Source organism: Eumetopias jubatus, unplaced genomic scaffold, assembly GCF_037043125.1.
Source record: "Eumetopias jubatus isolate StellerSeaLion01/CBP00866 unplaced genomic scaffold, mEumJub1_p1.0 scaffold_15, whole genome shotgun sequence".
In the NCBI taxonomy this organism is placed as follows: domain Eukaryota; kingdom Metazoa; phylum Chordata; class Mammalia; order Carnivora; family Otariidae; genus Eumetopias; species Eumetopias jubatus.
In genome coordinates, this window is record NW_028274821.1 from 92,706,952 (window position 1) to 92,719,295 (window position 12,344).

Here is a 12,344-nt window from a genome sequence, read left to right on the forward strand (position 1 = left end):
GACACCGGGGTGGCGTTCAGCCTGCTGCTTCCACACGTCATAGGTAAACTGCATTTACCAGCTATCAGAGCTTTGCTTCGGAGGAAAAAAAAAAAAATGCAGCGCATCTGTTTTCCTTGGTTTGGAGAATGCAAAACAATGACAACAAGAAAAAGGAGTTCAAATTCTATTAGAAGAGAAGCAAATGACTTTGGGTATATGATTTATATATTGAGTTGCAAGTTTGCTTGTCTGCGGAGCCTGTTGAAAATTTAATGGCTAATGTTCTTAACTGTAGCACAAGTAAATTATGTATGAAAGGCGTTGACGTTCTTCTCTTCTCTTGCAATAATGACCCCCCCCCACCCCCACCGCTGGGAGAGAGAGATGGAGAGAGAGAGGGAGAGGGCGGGCGGAGGGGTGTCTATGCTTGTGGAAAGGAAACCAGATAACGGTGGTAAACATCCATCAGGCTGCAGGAAGAAAATTGGATTTCTACAGGCCTGAGTGGGAATACAAGGCTCTGTGTACTGAATGTGCAGTGAGTCCCTCGGCCTGAAAACTCTCCTGTAGAAGTAAAGATCAGGAGACAGGGTCTTCCTCGCTTCTTTGAGCGCTCTCCCCATAACCCAGGAGACGGCCAGCACCCAGGCCATGGCACGTGTCTCGAGCGACTGACCAGTCCCTTCTCTGGTTCCAGGGCACGCCTGGGAAGCCAGGACCACGGGGGCAACGAGGCCCGACGGTAACCGCCCTCAGGGCTTCCAGAAGAGGGAGCGCTAGGGGGGAGGGGGAGGGAGGTCTGGGGGGCTGGGATGATTCGAGCTCACCTCTCCTCTTTGCTGCCTGCGCAGGGTCCGCGGGGTGAACGAGGCCCCCGGGGCATCACTGGGAAGCCTGGCCCCAAGGTAGGTTTTCAGTGTTTTCTGGGCTGCCTGCCATGCTGCCCACAGTCATGCACCTGTGGGTCATCATGGCCTTTTCATTTGGAGAAGCAAAAAAAAAAGAAACGTTTCCTTGAGGGTATTTAAGAAGGAGCTTGTCCAACGGCACTCGGACAGGCCAGGTTGAATCGAAGCATGTGCCTTGGCCCTGAGAGCAGAGGCGGGAAGGGACGCCCAGCACTGGAACCTCCGAGACAGCAGGCCCTAGGAGGCCGGGCGGGCCCGCCGGGCTTTGCACAAATGTCAAACCATCCGGGTACCCCGCCATACAGTTCCGGTGGGGAGGCCCTATTTCTTTTCTTTGAAAAGCGTTTGGAAGCTATAGAGAGAACTTTGCCAGAAATTGAAAGAAGGTTCTTCTGCCTCAGGAGAGAGCCTGAGCTGCCCCACATGCCCCCACTTCCCGCCAAGGGCACCGTCGCCAACTCCCCCGAGTCTCCATGTAGAAACGCACGGCCGCCCAGCGGGCCCTCCCTGTCCCGCCGGGTCGCCGTTCCCAAGTGCGTTCCCACCGGGGCCGGGGGCCTTCTGGTTGGCCGGGGTGCAGAGCCGGCCCGTCCCCAGGCTAACCAGATGGGCCCACCGGAGGCCACCGTGCATTCTTCCGCAATGAGCGCGTTTCCGTTCGTGGACGCGTGCCGTCTGTGACTCTGATCCTGGCCACGTCGTGGGCCTGAGGCTGTCTGCCGTGAGCGGTAGTACTACAGATAACAATAAAGCCCTTCTTGCTCTGTCCCTCCCTCCCTAGGGCAACTCTGGAGGCGATGGCCCGGCCGGCCCACCGGGTGAACGGGTGAGCGTCTCTGGGAAATGTCCCTGTCCATTTCTTCCTAGGGTGGGCTGGGGGCGAGGGAGGCATGCTTTGACCCTGCTGGAGGAGAGGGTTTCCCTCAAGGTCAGTGGTAGCCTTCACTGGGAGTGAAGTCTCCTGCCCGTTGAAGTCGGTAATCCCCTGCCCTCGGCTCTGGCCTTGGGGCTCAGAGGTGGGCTGAGCCGTCAGGAAACTGGGCCCTCAGCCCCGTGTCGGCCCCCTCAGCTCCCTAGCCTGACCTCCTTTTACACATTGGTGAGGGTGCGGCTGGAATAAATGGAGAATGGGTCCAGGGGAGCAGAGAGAAATTTTGCTCAGGGAACCCACACATCGGGAAGACAGTGGTGGGGGGCGCTGGGCACCCATGCATAAGGGAAAGGACTTCTGTGCTCAGCTGGCTGTGCTTTGTCCCCAGGGACCCAACGGACCCCAAGGACCCACCGGTTTCCCTGGACCCAAGGGCCCCCCTGTAAGTAATGTGTTTTCCACGCTGGGCATGTGCAGGGATTCCTGGAGACGTTTGCTTTCCCTGGGGGCTTCATGCAGGCCCTTCCCAGTGGGCCAGGGGGAGGGGGCTCAGCCAGGAAACTGACTGGAGAGAGCTGCTTTTCAGAAGTGTGGACCGCTTTCTCCCTGAGACCAGCATGACCTTCTGGTGGGGCCCAGTATGAGTGTCCGGGGGCTGTCGTGCCCAGTTACCACTGACTCGGTCACTCAAAATGGCAGAAATGTGTTCTCTCATAGTCTGTAGGCCAAAAGCCCAAAATCAAGCAGTTGGCAGGGCTGGTTCCTTCTGGGGGCTCCGGGGGAGACTGTCCCCTGCCCCTCTCCCGGCTTCCTGTGGTTGCTGGCCGGCCTTGGCCTGTGCACCCTTCACTCCATCCCGCCTTCGTCCTCATGTTGCCGTCTCCTCCCTGGGCCTCTTGGGGTCTTCAAACCTCCATCTTGTTATGAGGACACAAGTCAGTGGATTAGGGCCCACCCTAGTGCAGTATGACCTCGTCTTGACTTGATGATGTCAGCAAAGCACCGGTGTCCAAGTGAGGTCACCTTCACAGGAGTGTGCGATGAGGACCGAACCTGTGTTCTGGGGGACACACTTCCTTAATTCGGAAGAGGCTTAGTATGTGCCTGGAGGTCAGCAATCCGGACAGGACAGCCCTGGGTCCCCATGCTGCCTGCCTCAGTTTCCCCCCGGGGAGGTGAAGAGTGGCCCTCAGGAAGGCCGTGAGGGTTTAGGAGGTGACGCACAGGTGCTGTGACAAATTGTTACAGGAATTTTCTCTGAAATGATCAGCTCCCCACCCCGGGGATGGCGTTAAATCCCAAAGGGGCATGCTTCTCAGAACCGAATGGAACGTCTTCCCTTTGTTTCTTTCCTCAGGGCCCCCCGGGCAAGGACGGGCTCCCGGGGCACCCCGGACAGAGAGGAGAGACCGTGAGTATTGGCGGTGTGGGGGCATGGGGACATATGGGGACACAGAGACGTGGGTTGGCCCGGCCTCTCCCACGGCCCTGCACGTGGGCACCACCTCCTCGGCCCCGTGGCCTTGGGAGAGCGTGACCGGCCTCGGGAAGGCCCCTGAGGCCTGGGCTGTCTTCTGCTGACCTGAGGTGAGCCTGTCTGCGGACAGCCCCGGGCAGGCCCTGGGACAGCGCCCGGGGCAGCTGTGGGTGCCGGAGGCAGGTGCCGGTCTCAACCTTGTCCTAGCAACTGTGGTCCAAGGCCACATTTTAAACCGTTGTGGCAAACGAGATGCCATCTGCACACCGAAACCGTGTGCAGCCGACCTCCTCTTCCTCCGTAAACCCGTCGTGAGTGCAGCCCAGCACGAGCTGCCCACGTTTGGACCGGAAGGAGGTCGGGAGGGCTCTGTGGCCTTCCATTGCATCACGCCGGGAAGCTGCAAGAGGAGGGCCGCGGGCCTCATGCGGGCCCAGCTTCCTCTCTCCGGGCCCTTCCGGCCTCGGGCTTGATGGCAGGGGCCGTGCAGGGCTCCTTCAAGGAGGCAGGGGGCATTCAGCTATGCTCACAATCCCCCGCTGTGCCGCCCCGTGCCCACCGCCCGCCTTGCCCTTCCCTTTAGAAGAGCCCGGTGCAAGCTGTGTCATCTGGGCGTTTTTGGTTGGGACCAAAAGCATTTTTCGGAAATAAGGTCACTTCCTGGGATTTGACCCAACACACCGCGTCCACCGCGGGCGTGTCCTGGGGGAGGGCGTGGCGGGGTACACCTGTGACCTTGAGGCTCCAGGTGCAGACAGCTGGGGACCTCCTGGTCACCGGATAGATGGGGGAGGTTGCTGGGAGGCCCCTGTGTCCTCACGGCTTTTTTGTGGCCACAGATCTCTGAGAGGCTCTCACAGCAAATGGGGTCCCTGCGTCCAGTGGGACTTTGAACGCCAGATTTAACATCTTCTCGGTGCTCGCTCAAAAAGAAAAATCCCTTTGTCTCCTGGTTCATTGTGATGAAACCTCTTTTAATTATACCTCCCCGGTGTTCTGCTGCATGGCGCATGCTGGCTGACAAATGCAGATTCCCTTGCTCTTTTGTTTATAGAGAAAAATTAAAACATTTCATCTGAGCTTTGCATATTTTTCTCTAATGCTGTTCCGAGGAGACAAGATAGAAGGTTTTGCCAAGTGTGTGCTTTTCTCCCTCTTACTTATCCTGAAGAGAGGCTGGTAGAATAATTAAGCTGCTTGTTTGCTGGGAAAGTAGCACAGGGACCCTCCATGCCATGCCTGGCTGCCCTCACAGACACGGGGGCACCCCGTCTCCGGACCCGGCCAGGACAGGGAGCTCCAACATGGGGCCCAGACACATCGTCCAGAAAGGTCTTCTCTGGAGTGTTGACTCTTAAGGAAATAGATACACAAGACAGCAATACTTCTAGATGTGAACCCAAAGCCGGTTTCTGGGCAAGGGCCTGGAGACCGATTCCATCCTTAGCAGCCAGCGAAGGTCCTGCCCGTGGGGCAAACAGAGAGGCCCTTCTTGCCTTTACCCTCAGGCTCCTGCCTCCCCTTGGGCACTTCAACCCTGGCCCACCAAGCGGGGGTGCCCTCAACCTGTCCCCCACCCCTTGTTTCTGACCCTGTAAACCCTGCCTACAAAGAGTTCTGCTTTAAAAATGGGCATATATGCGCCTTGCGTGCAACTCCCCTGGGCCTAAAGAGAAGAGCCCCCTGAGAATTTACGGAGACGCGGAATCCGCCACGCGGCGGCAGAGTGTGGAGTTGCAAATGGCAGCGCGGTGGCCGTCCTCGCGGGGATGCAGGGGCCCGCCCTTGCCCATCAGCCACGCGGGCAGGTCCGCTCGCCCTCTGGGTCTCGCTGGGGCTTCAGACTTCCCTCTGCAGATCCTGGAGCATCCGCTCACGGCTTCCCGGGCGTCACATCCGCACGTCTCCGCCAGCTCACAAGGCACCTGCAGGTGGCGCCGCGTTGGCACGTGCCTGCTCTGTAGACGCGCCCAGAAATTAAGGCTTCCTCTCCACAGCCCGCTTTCCCCTTGAAGGAAGTGTGTGTAGCACAGCCGACAGCCACAGCGAAGCCAGGGATGTTGCCCACGAGCAGTGTGCAGGCGGAAGTGCGAAATTCCCCTGGAGTCGAGCTCACGGCACGTTCCAGCTGCCGGATCACGAGAGCAGCAAGCCCCCGCTGTTTCCTGATTTCCACGAACGCCCAGGGGTGCGTGAGGTCCCCTGTCACGCGGCAGAGGCAATAGCGGCCCACATGGGACCGGCTCACAGAGCCGCTAAGGAGAAACGGCCCAGAGGTAGCTCCCGAGCCGAGCTTCTGGAGGTTGAGAAATGGCACCAAGTCTGCTGGGAAAATGAACACTTAGTGACATTATAAAGATTAACGGTTTTAAAATATATTTCTCAGCACAAAAACACGGCGGCGGAAAAAGCAGCTAGTGAAGCGAACTTGTCTGGCTTCATTATCTTCATGAAATTAATGTGCAAACGGAGCAGGAGAGCTGGGCCCTCTGGGTGAAGTCGGGAGCCTGTGCTATTTGGGGCCCCGGGCGGGGGGTTGGGGAGCGAAACTTCTGATGGGAGCCTCTCGGCCAGCTCAGGCGGTGACTCTCTCCACAGGGTTTCCAAGGCAAGACCGGCCCCCCAGGGCCCCCGGGCGTCGTCGGCCCTCAGGTGAGCGGCGCGTCCCCGGCTTTCACTGGCCATCTGTGTCGTGCGCCCACGCGGCAGGGAGGTGCCCCTGGATTCGGAAGGTGTAGGTGCAGCTCCTAGAGAATCCTGAGTCCCACAGGCTTGGTAACATTCAGAGCTGAGCTCTGCACAGGGAACCAGATGGGAGAATGGGGGACGATCTGTTGAACAGTCAGCGAGAACCAAGCAGGCAGAACAAAGAGGGCCCGCGGGCGGTTGGTGCCCAGCCAGACCCGGCCGGACTCCTGGGCAGGGCCCCGCTGCACCCGCTCTTCCCTGCTCCCCTGCCCCCCAGCCGCCCAGGCCTCCCGCCCCCGGCTCCGGTCAGCGCCCCCAGCCTGTGCAGCTACCTGCCGGTGGATCACCGCGGGGCGGCTTACAGCTGGGACCGATGGCTTCAAGCAGCAAAACCGGGCAGCAAGCTCCCACCTAATGTAGCAGTAAATGAGATATTGACCCGCTGCGGCCACGGACTGCAGGAAATGCGGGCATGCTGCCTACCTCTTGTGTGGCGATCTGGCCCCCCTCACGGCACGCAGCTTCCCGTTACATCCCACCCCGTCTGCTCTGCTCTTTTCCTTCCGGATTTTTATGGGAAGGAAGAGACTCGAAAAGCAACATGGGGTATGGTGGGCCCTTGGCCTCCACGGCCTGGGCTGTCCTTAGTTTGGGAAGAGAAGGTTGCTCCCTGGCATGTCTCTTGAAAATGTTTGTGGCTGATGCTGACTTCCTGCACAGGGTCCCACGGGAGAAACTGGTCCGATGGGCGAGCGTGGCCACCCTGGGCCCCCAGGCCCCCCTGGGGAACAGGGGCTCCCAGGCCTGGCCGGGAAAGAAGGGACGAAGGTGAGTGGTCGGGCCTTCCATGCCGGCCCGGACTTGCCTGAGGGAAGTTTTCTCCTGCACACGTATATGCACTGGAACACACGTGTGTCCTGAAAATACACGTGTCCACGTGTGCATGACAGGCATATATCCCAGTCCCCGAGAAGGCCCTCTGAGTTTGGAAAGGAGGCCAAGGGCGTGCTGGTTGGAGAACCCCTCTGCTCCCATGTTCGGCCCCGGAGAAGGTTCTGGAAGATATTTGGAACCAGTGACTTGGGTGATGAGTCCATTTTGGGTGATGCTGCCACCCTTCCTTTACCCGAGCAGTCTTACGAGGAACCCCAAAAGTATGCAAAGGGTAGATGGGGGGGCACCACGGCCACCTGGCCTTCAGCTGCCACTCAACCCACCGTGGTCCCGGAGGGATGGAGTCCGTCCCCAGACCACACGCGGAGCCAGCCCGTGGAACGTGCGTCCCGGGCGTGAGCACAGGCGGCGTTCCTGTGCGTGGAACTGCCAGCGAGCAAGTCCAGTCACGACTTGGAGGTTCCTTCTGAAGCCTGTGCCCGGGGCGGCCCCGCTCCAACCTGACCCCGGGAGGAGCTGGGAGAGGAAGCCCCGCCCCGGCCCCTTCCACTCTGGTCTTGGGCATCGCTCAGAAACTCATCGATGGCTCTGGTTTCAGGGTGACCCAGGTCCTGCCGGCCTCCCTGGGAAAGACGGCCCTCCTGGGTTACGTGGCTTCCCTGGGGATCGAGGGCTTCCGGGCCCAGTGGTGAGTGAGGGGTGAGGTAGGGGTGGAGCGGGACACCGCCCAGCCCAGGGGCCTGTCCCCACGGTGCCCCAACCACGCTCTCATTGCCCTGCAGGGCGCACTCGGACTGAAAGGCAGTGAAGGCCCCCCTGGCCCGCCAGGCCCCGCGGTGAGTACTGTGGCCAGCACAGACCTCTTCCATCTTCTTCCTCAAAACCTAGTCTGCAGGCAAAACAGGGCGGCCCCAAGGGTCAAGAGAGCAGGCACATCTGCCCCGGCCCGCTGTGGGTCCAGGGAAGGCCATGGCAGGAGGTGGACGGCGGGCCATGGGCTGGCAGCTGGGGTGACAACAAGCCAAGGGTGCACTGTGAGGGCAGGTGGAGAAATGGGCGGTGTGAAGGCAGGGCCTCGGGGTCCCGTCATTACTTTGGAGGGGCAAGGAGCGTGCTGATGTGCTTAGCGTAGGTGTGGGCTGGGGCTGTCCGGGTGGGGGAGCGGAGGGGCACAGATCTCTCCCGCCCCTGAGCGTGGATTCGAGAGCTGGACGGCCCGCATGCCTGGGCTGCCCACGCAGAGCTCAGCCAGCGCAGGTGCAGGTCCATCCCCAGAGCTGAGGGCCCCGGGGGCTCCTACTGTCACCTGAATGGTCCCTCCAGCGTTCAGAGTCCAGCTACGAGATCCCTGAAGACACAGTGTTTCCAGAGCCACCTCTGTGGCCTGGGGGACTCGGGGGCCGTGCGAGGCTGCGTCCACCCTGCCCCGGACACTTGGGCTGACACTTGACAGAGATAAGACTCCCCCCGCCCTTCAGATGGGGCCCATCTCACAGCCCCTACTCTGCTGCACAAATGGGGGGTTGTAGGAGCTGCCCCGGCCCCCGTCTGGGTCTGGGCGCAGACCACAAAATAACCCTACCTTTCCCCAATTGAGTCACGTGTCATTTCAGAGAGATGGCAGCTGGGAAGCCAGGCCTTTCTTTGAAATGTCACCTTTCTTCCCAATAAAGGCCGGTGCGGAATGATGCCCAGGCAACGGTGGCCCCTCAGTGCTGACCCTCGAATTAGGCCAGGTTCCCACCCATCAGTGGTGCTCCCGGGGCGGAGCCTCGCCCATAGAACATTGGGGAGCAGGGCAGAAACGGAGCCCTTTGTGGGCAGGCAGGCCCCAGAATGGGAGCCCAGGCGAGGAGATCACCCCAGGGAGCACCTAAGGAGGATGTGTTCTCGGACCCTGGGGGAGAGGCAGGAATGTGCTTAGGATTATAGGAAAGGGGGAGCTGAGAGAACCCCAGAGCTGGTCTGAGTGGTCGGTGCTGCCCAGGGCCCCAGGAGCTACTGAGGGCTCTGGAGGGAGGGTGAGCAGGAGGACTTGGTGGCGCTTTGGAAAGTGGATCTATGCATTTTGAGAGCCTTGGAAATGAACCATTTTCTCGCCTACCGCAGGGATCTCCGGGGGAGAGAGGCCCGGCCGGTGCTGCTGGGCCCATTGGAATCCCAGGGAGACCTGGGCCCCAAGGACCTCCAGGGCCGGCTGGGGAGAAAGGAGCTCCTGTGAGTACCACCTTGGGGGTGCAGGGGCCCTCCCCAGCCTCCTCCGTCCCTGCCACAGGCGGGTGTACCCCAGGGGTTTGCAGGATGGGGGAGGTGGGTGGAGCGCGTGCTTGTCCTCTAGGAAAGTGTGTGTGTTCCCAGCGTCCTAACTGAGTCCAAGGGTGGGTTCCCAGGCTGGGCCGGCTTCTGTCGGGGAGTCACCCAAGCTGGAGGGGTGCTGGAGAGCATCTTGGCCAAGGCCCAGCCTGTTGCACCTGTGCGTCTGTGACCCGGCACGTGCACACAGAGGGATGGGCTGGGGACAGTGTGTGTCCAAGTGTAGTCTTGGCCTCGGTTTGGGCTCTGGGCACCATGTGTGGAGAGGTCCCAGTTGCCTGCTGTGTGCACAGCCCCTCCAGCCGGCCTGAGCCAGGCTGGTCTTGGTGTGAGAAGGATGGGTGTTTGGGGTGGGAGCCCCCTCCGCTGGTCTGGGGGCAGGAATGGAGAACAGATGGGCTGGGAGGCGTGTGCCGGGGAAAAGCAGCTTTTTCCTGGACCCCAACAGCCGACCACTCAGTGACCACGCGTGTGGCCCAGCCAAGTGTGGAGGCGTTGGGAGACCTCCCGCCCCAACCTCAGTTTCCATGCAGGAGATTAATAGGCCCCTTCTTATCTAGAATTCCCTCTTGGGAAGCCAACAGCTGCCCTCTGCCAAGCGCTTTCCCCCGAATCACCACAAAATGCCCTTTACTGCCCCGACGTGCTCCTGCCCCGTGTTTGGCTTCCCCCACAGGATTTTGCAAACTCCCACCCGCCCCACATTCAAATGGTCATGGAGACAAATTTTAGCTCCAGGTTGTATTTTGCATTCAGATGTCAGCATGAGCAGAGTTCCAGAGTGAGGGAGGGCAAATGTGCACATAGATGATCTCCAATGGAGTTAGGACGCCCGTGCTGATAGGTTCCTGCGGGACAGACACAGTCTTCCTCATGCGTTCCGCGCTTGGCGGTTCACGGGTGGGAAGGGCCTGGTTGCCTTCCCCGGGGGGGAGCTCCCCGTTGACACCACACTAGCAGCGTCTGCACCACCAAGAATCCCTTCAGTCTGCTATTGGCAATTCTGATGGCATCTAATCATTTCCACTGAGGCCATTGGACATCAATCCAGTAGAATTCGGTGTCAGAAACACGCCTTCTAGGGGGCGTTCAATGTGCACAGAGCACACACAGATTCAGCTGGAAACAGTTAGGTTTGTTGCTTCAGGAGAGTAAACACTTGAGCAGAAACCTCTCAGAGTTGCGTATCCAGTTGAAAGCTTGTCATTCTCCCCAAATAGCTCCAGAGAGAGGACAAGGCCAGGTATCTCCAAGCACAGCCGACCTGACCAGTAACATCAGACGGGAAGGTTCCAGGCGAGCCAGAGTTAGCCTGGGCATTTTCTGGATTCATTAGGGTAGAAATTTATCTCAACAGGAATGAAATTGAGGGGCCGGCAGTGAATTGTGCAGGCAGGAAGGGATGAGATGGAGCAGTGACGTCCGGGTACACGCTGGCCGCGTTTAGATACCGAGACCGAGTGCACGTGTTCTCTCCCATGTCCCCCTCCCCAACGCTCACCCCTCTGTTCTGCGCTCCTAGAGAGATCCCGACGTTGGGAAAACTGAGCAGAGCTAGGCCTTAGAAAGGACGTTCGAGATTACCAGGGTCAGTTACAAGGGAAATGGATCAAAATTACAAGAAAAGAAAGATGGGTGTGTGTATACCTGTTTGGCACGGGGGTGTTGGCAGAGAATCGAAAGGGTAAGGGCGTTGATGGAGACCGCAGCTCAGGCCCTCCTGGCCGCTAACGTAGATGATCCCACACACAGGCTCAGGAATCTGGCTGGCTGGGCTGAATCCCGGCACCACTGTCACAAATTGTACCTCGGTTTCCCTATTTCTAAAAGAAGTGCTCTTTTTAGGACAGGCACAGATGAAAGGCAGTGGTGCACAGGAAGTGGGTGGCACAGGGCCGGGCTCGGCTCAGAGTCACCCTCTGCGTAGCTGGCTGAAATCTGTTGGGACTGTGACAGGGGTCACTGCCCCAAGCTGCCGGCTCCCCTCCCGTGGGCCCCTCCTCTCTGGGGTGACGAGCTGGTGGTAGGACATTCCCACGATGGAGCTGTGTTTGACCGGGGATCTTCTCTCCTCTGTAGGGCGAGAAAGGGCCCCAAGGCCCAGCTGGCCGTGACGGCCTCCAGGGTCCCGTGGGGCTCCCCGGTCCAGCTGGCCCCGTGGGCCCCCCTGGGGAAGATGGAGATAAGGTAAGGAGAGTTGGGACGGGTCCTCCTGCCCACGGACGACGCACAGCGCGGCCGGCGGGTGCTGGCCGCCGAAGGACCCTGGCCCGCCCTGTGCACCCGGTGCATGATTTCAGAAAAGCTCACAGTTAACGCGGTGATAGATGAGATCTCTGGCATGCTGGCGGCCCGAGCAGCAGAAATCCTTCCCGCTCCCGATGCGTCGCATCGGTTCTGAGTGTGGAGCCGATGTAATGAGGTTTTACTCAGTATCTATTTTTAAATGTCTTCACTTGAATTATCCAGACCTCCTTTTGTTGGGAGCCTGCTTTTTAATTCCAGCGCTGTTACTGCGGGAGTTTATATTTTATCCCTCATTCAGTGAGGACAATGAAATTTAGCTCTGTGGTTCAACGTTCCATCTATGTCGGCTCTCCAGTGACAGTTCCGGCGGGGTCACCTGTGTGCACAGGACACCGCCTCTTGGGGTGGGGTGCGGCTCCACGCAGCGGACGCCGGAGGCTTTAATATCTCCTCCGGAGCTCAGTAGCCAAACTATCCCGTTACTGCCTTGCTCTGCGTGTCCCCCGCTTGACAAACAAAGTAAATATTTCCACTGTGATTCTCAGATCCACTGAAATCCTGTATCGCGTGAGCTCAAGGCCTCGCGCTCTGTTCACTGTTGTATTAGAAGGGAAATCAACTCAATTTATGGAAACGTCTCTTCCTAGAAACGTTCTCGGGCCGTGCTGGAGAGGAGATTAATCTTAATCCCCAAGAAAAATTAATTACGGGGAGCAGATAACATGCAGACAGTTCAGGGCTAACGGACCTTCCTCGTCTTCCCGCAGGGAGAGATCGGGGAGCCTGGACAGAAGGGGAGCAAGGGGGACAAGGGCGAGCAGGTACGAGGCCACGGGCGCTCACCGCGGCGTTATCGGTGTCCTTGACCCAACCACATCGGCAGCCCGTAACAGGACACAGCTGCTGGGCTTCCTTTCCCGCTGGAACTCCTGTGTGGGTGGTGGGCACGCACATGTGCACTCGG

The 12,344-nt window shown here is 59.3% G+C and overlaps 1 protein-coding gene across 2 annotated transcripts in view; it reads left to right on the plus strand.

Annotated features, from left to right (window-relative positions):
* COL5A1 (collagen type V alpha 1 chain) overlaps positions 1–12,344 on the plus strand; it is a 151,691-nt gene that overhangs the window by 112,585 nt on the left and 26,762 nt on the right. For both annotated transcript variants that reach the window (XM_028093425.2, XM_028093426.2), the window contains exons 33-44: positions 680–724; positions 834–887; positions 1,672–1,716; positions 2,150–2,203; positions 3,119–3,172; positions 5,837–5,890; positions 6,647–6,754; positions 7,419–7,508; positions 7,603–7,656; positions 8,930–9,037; positions 11,213–11,320; positions 12,148–12,201. In XM_028093425.2, coding sequence (XP_027949226.1) covers positions 680–724; positions 834–887; positions 1,672–1,716; positions 2,150–2,203; positions 3,119–3,172; positions 5,837–5,890; positions 6,647–6,754; positions 7,419–7,508; positions 7,603–7,656; positions 8,930–9,037; positions 11,213–11,320; positions 12,148–12,201 — 828 coding nt within the window. The remainder of the gene's footprint in view (positions 1–679; positions 725–833; positions 888–1,671; positions 1,717–2,149; positions 2,204–3,118; positions 3,173–5,836; positions 5,891–6,646; positions 6,755–7,418; positions 7,509–7,602; positions 7,657–8,929; positions 9,038–11,212; positions 11,321–12,147; positions 12,202–12,344) is intronic.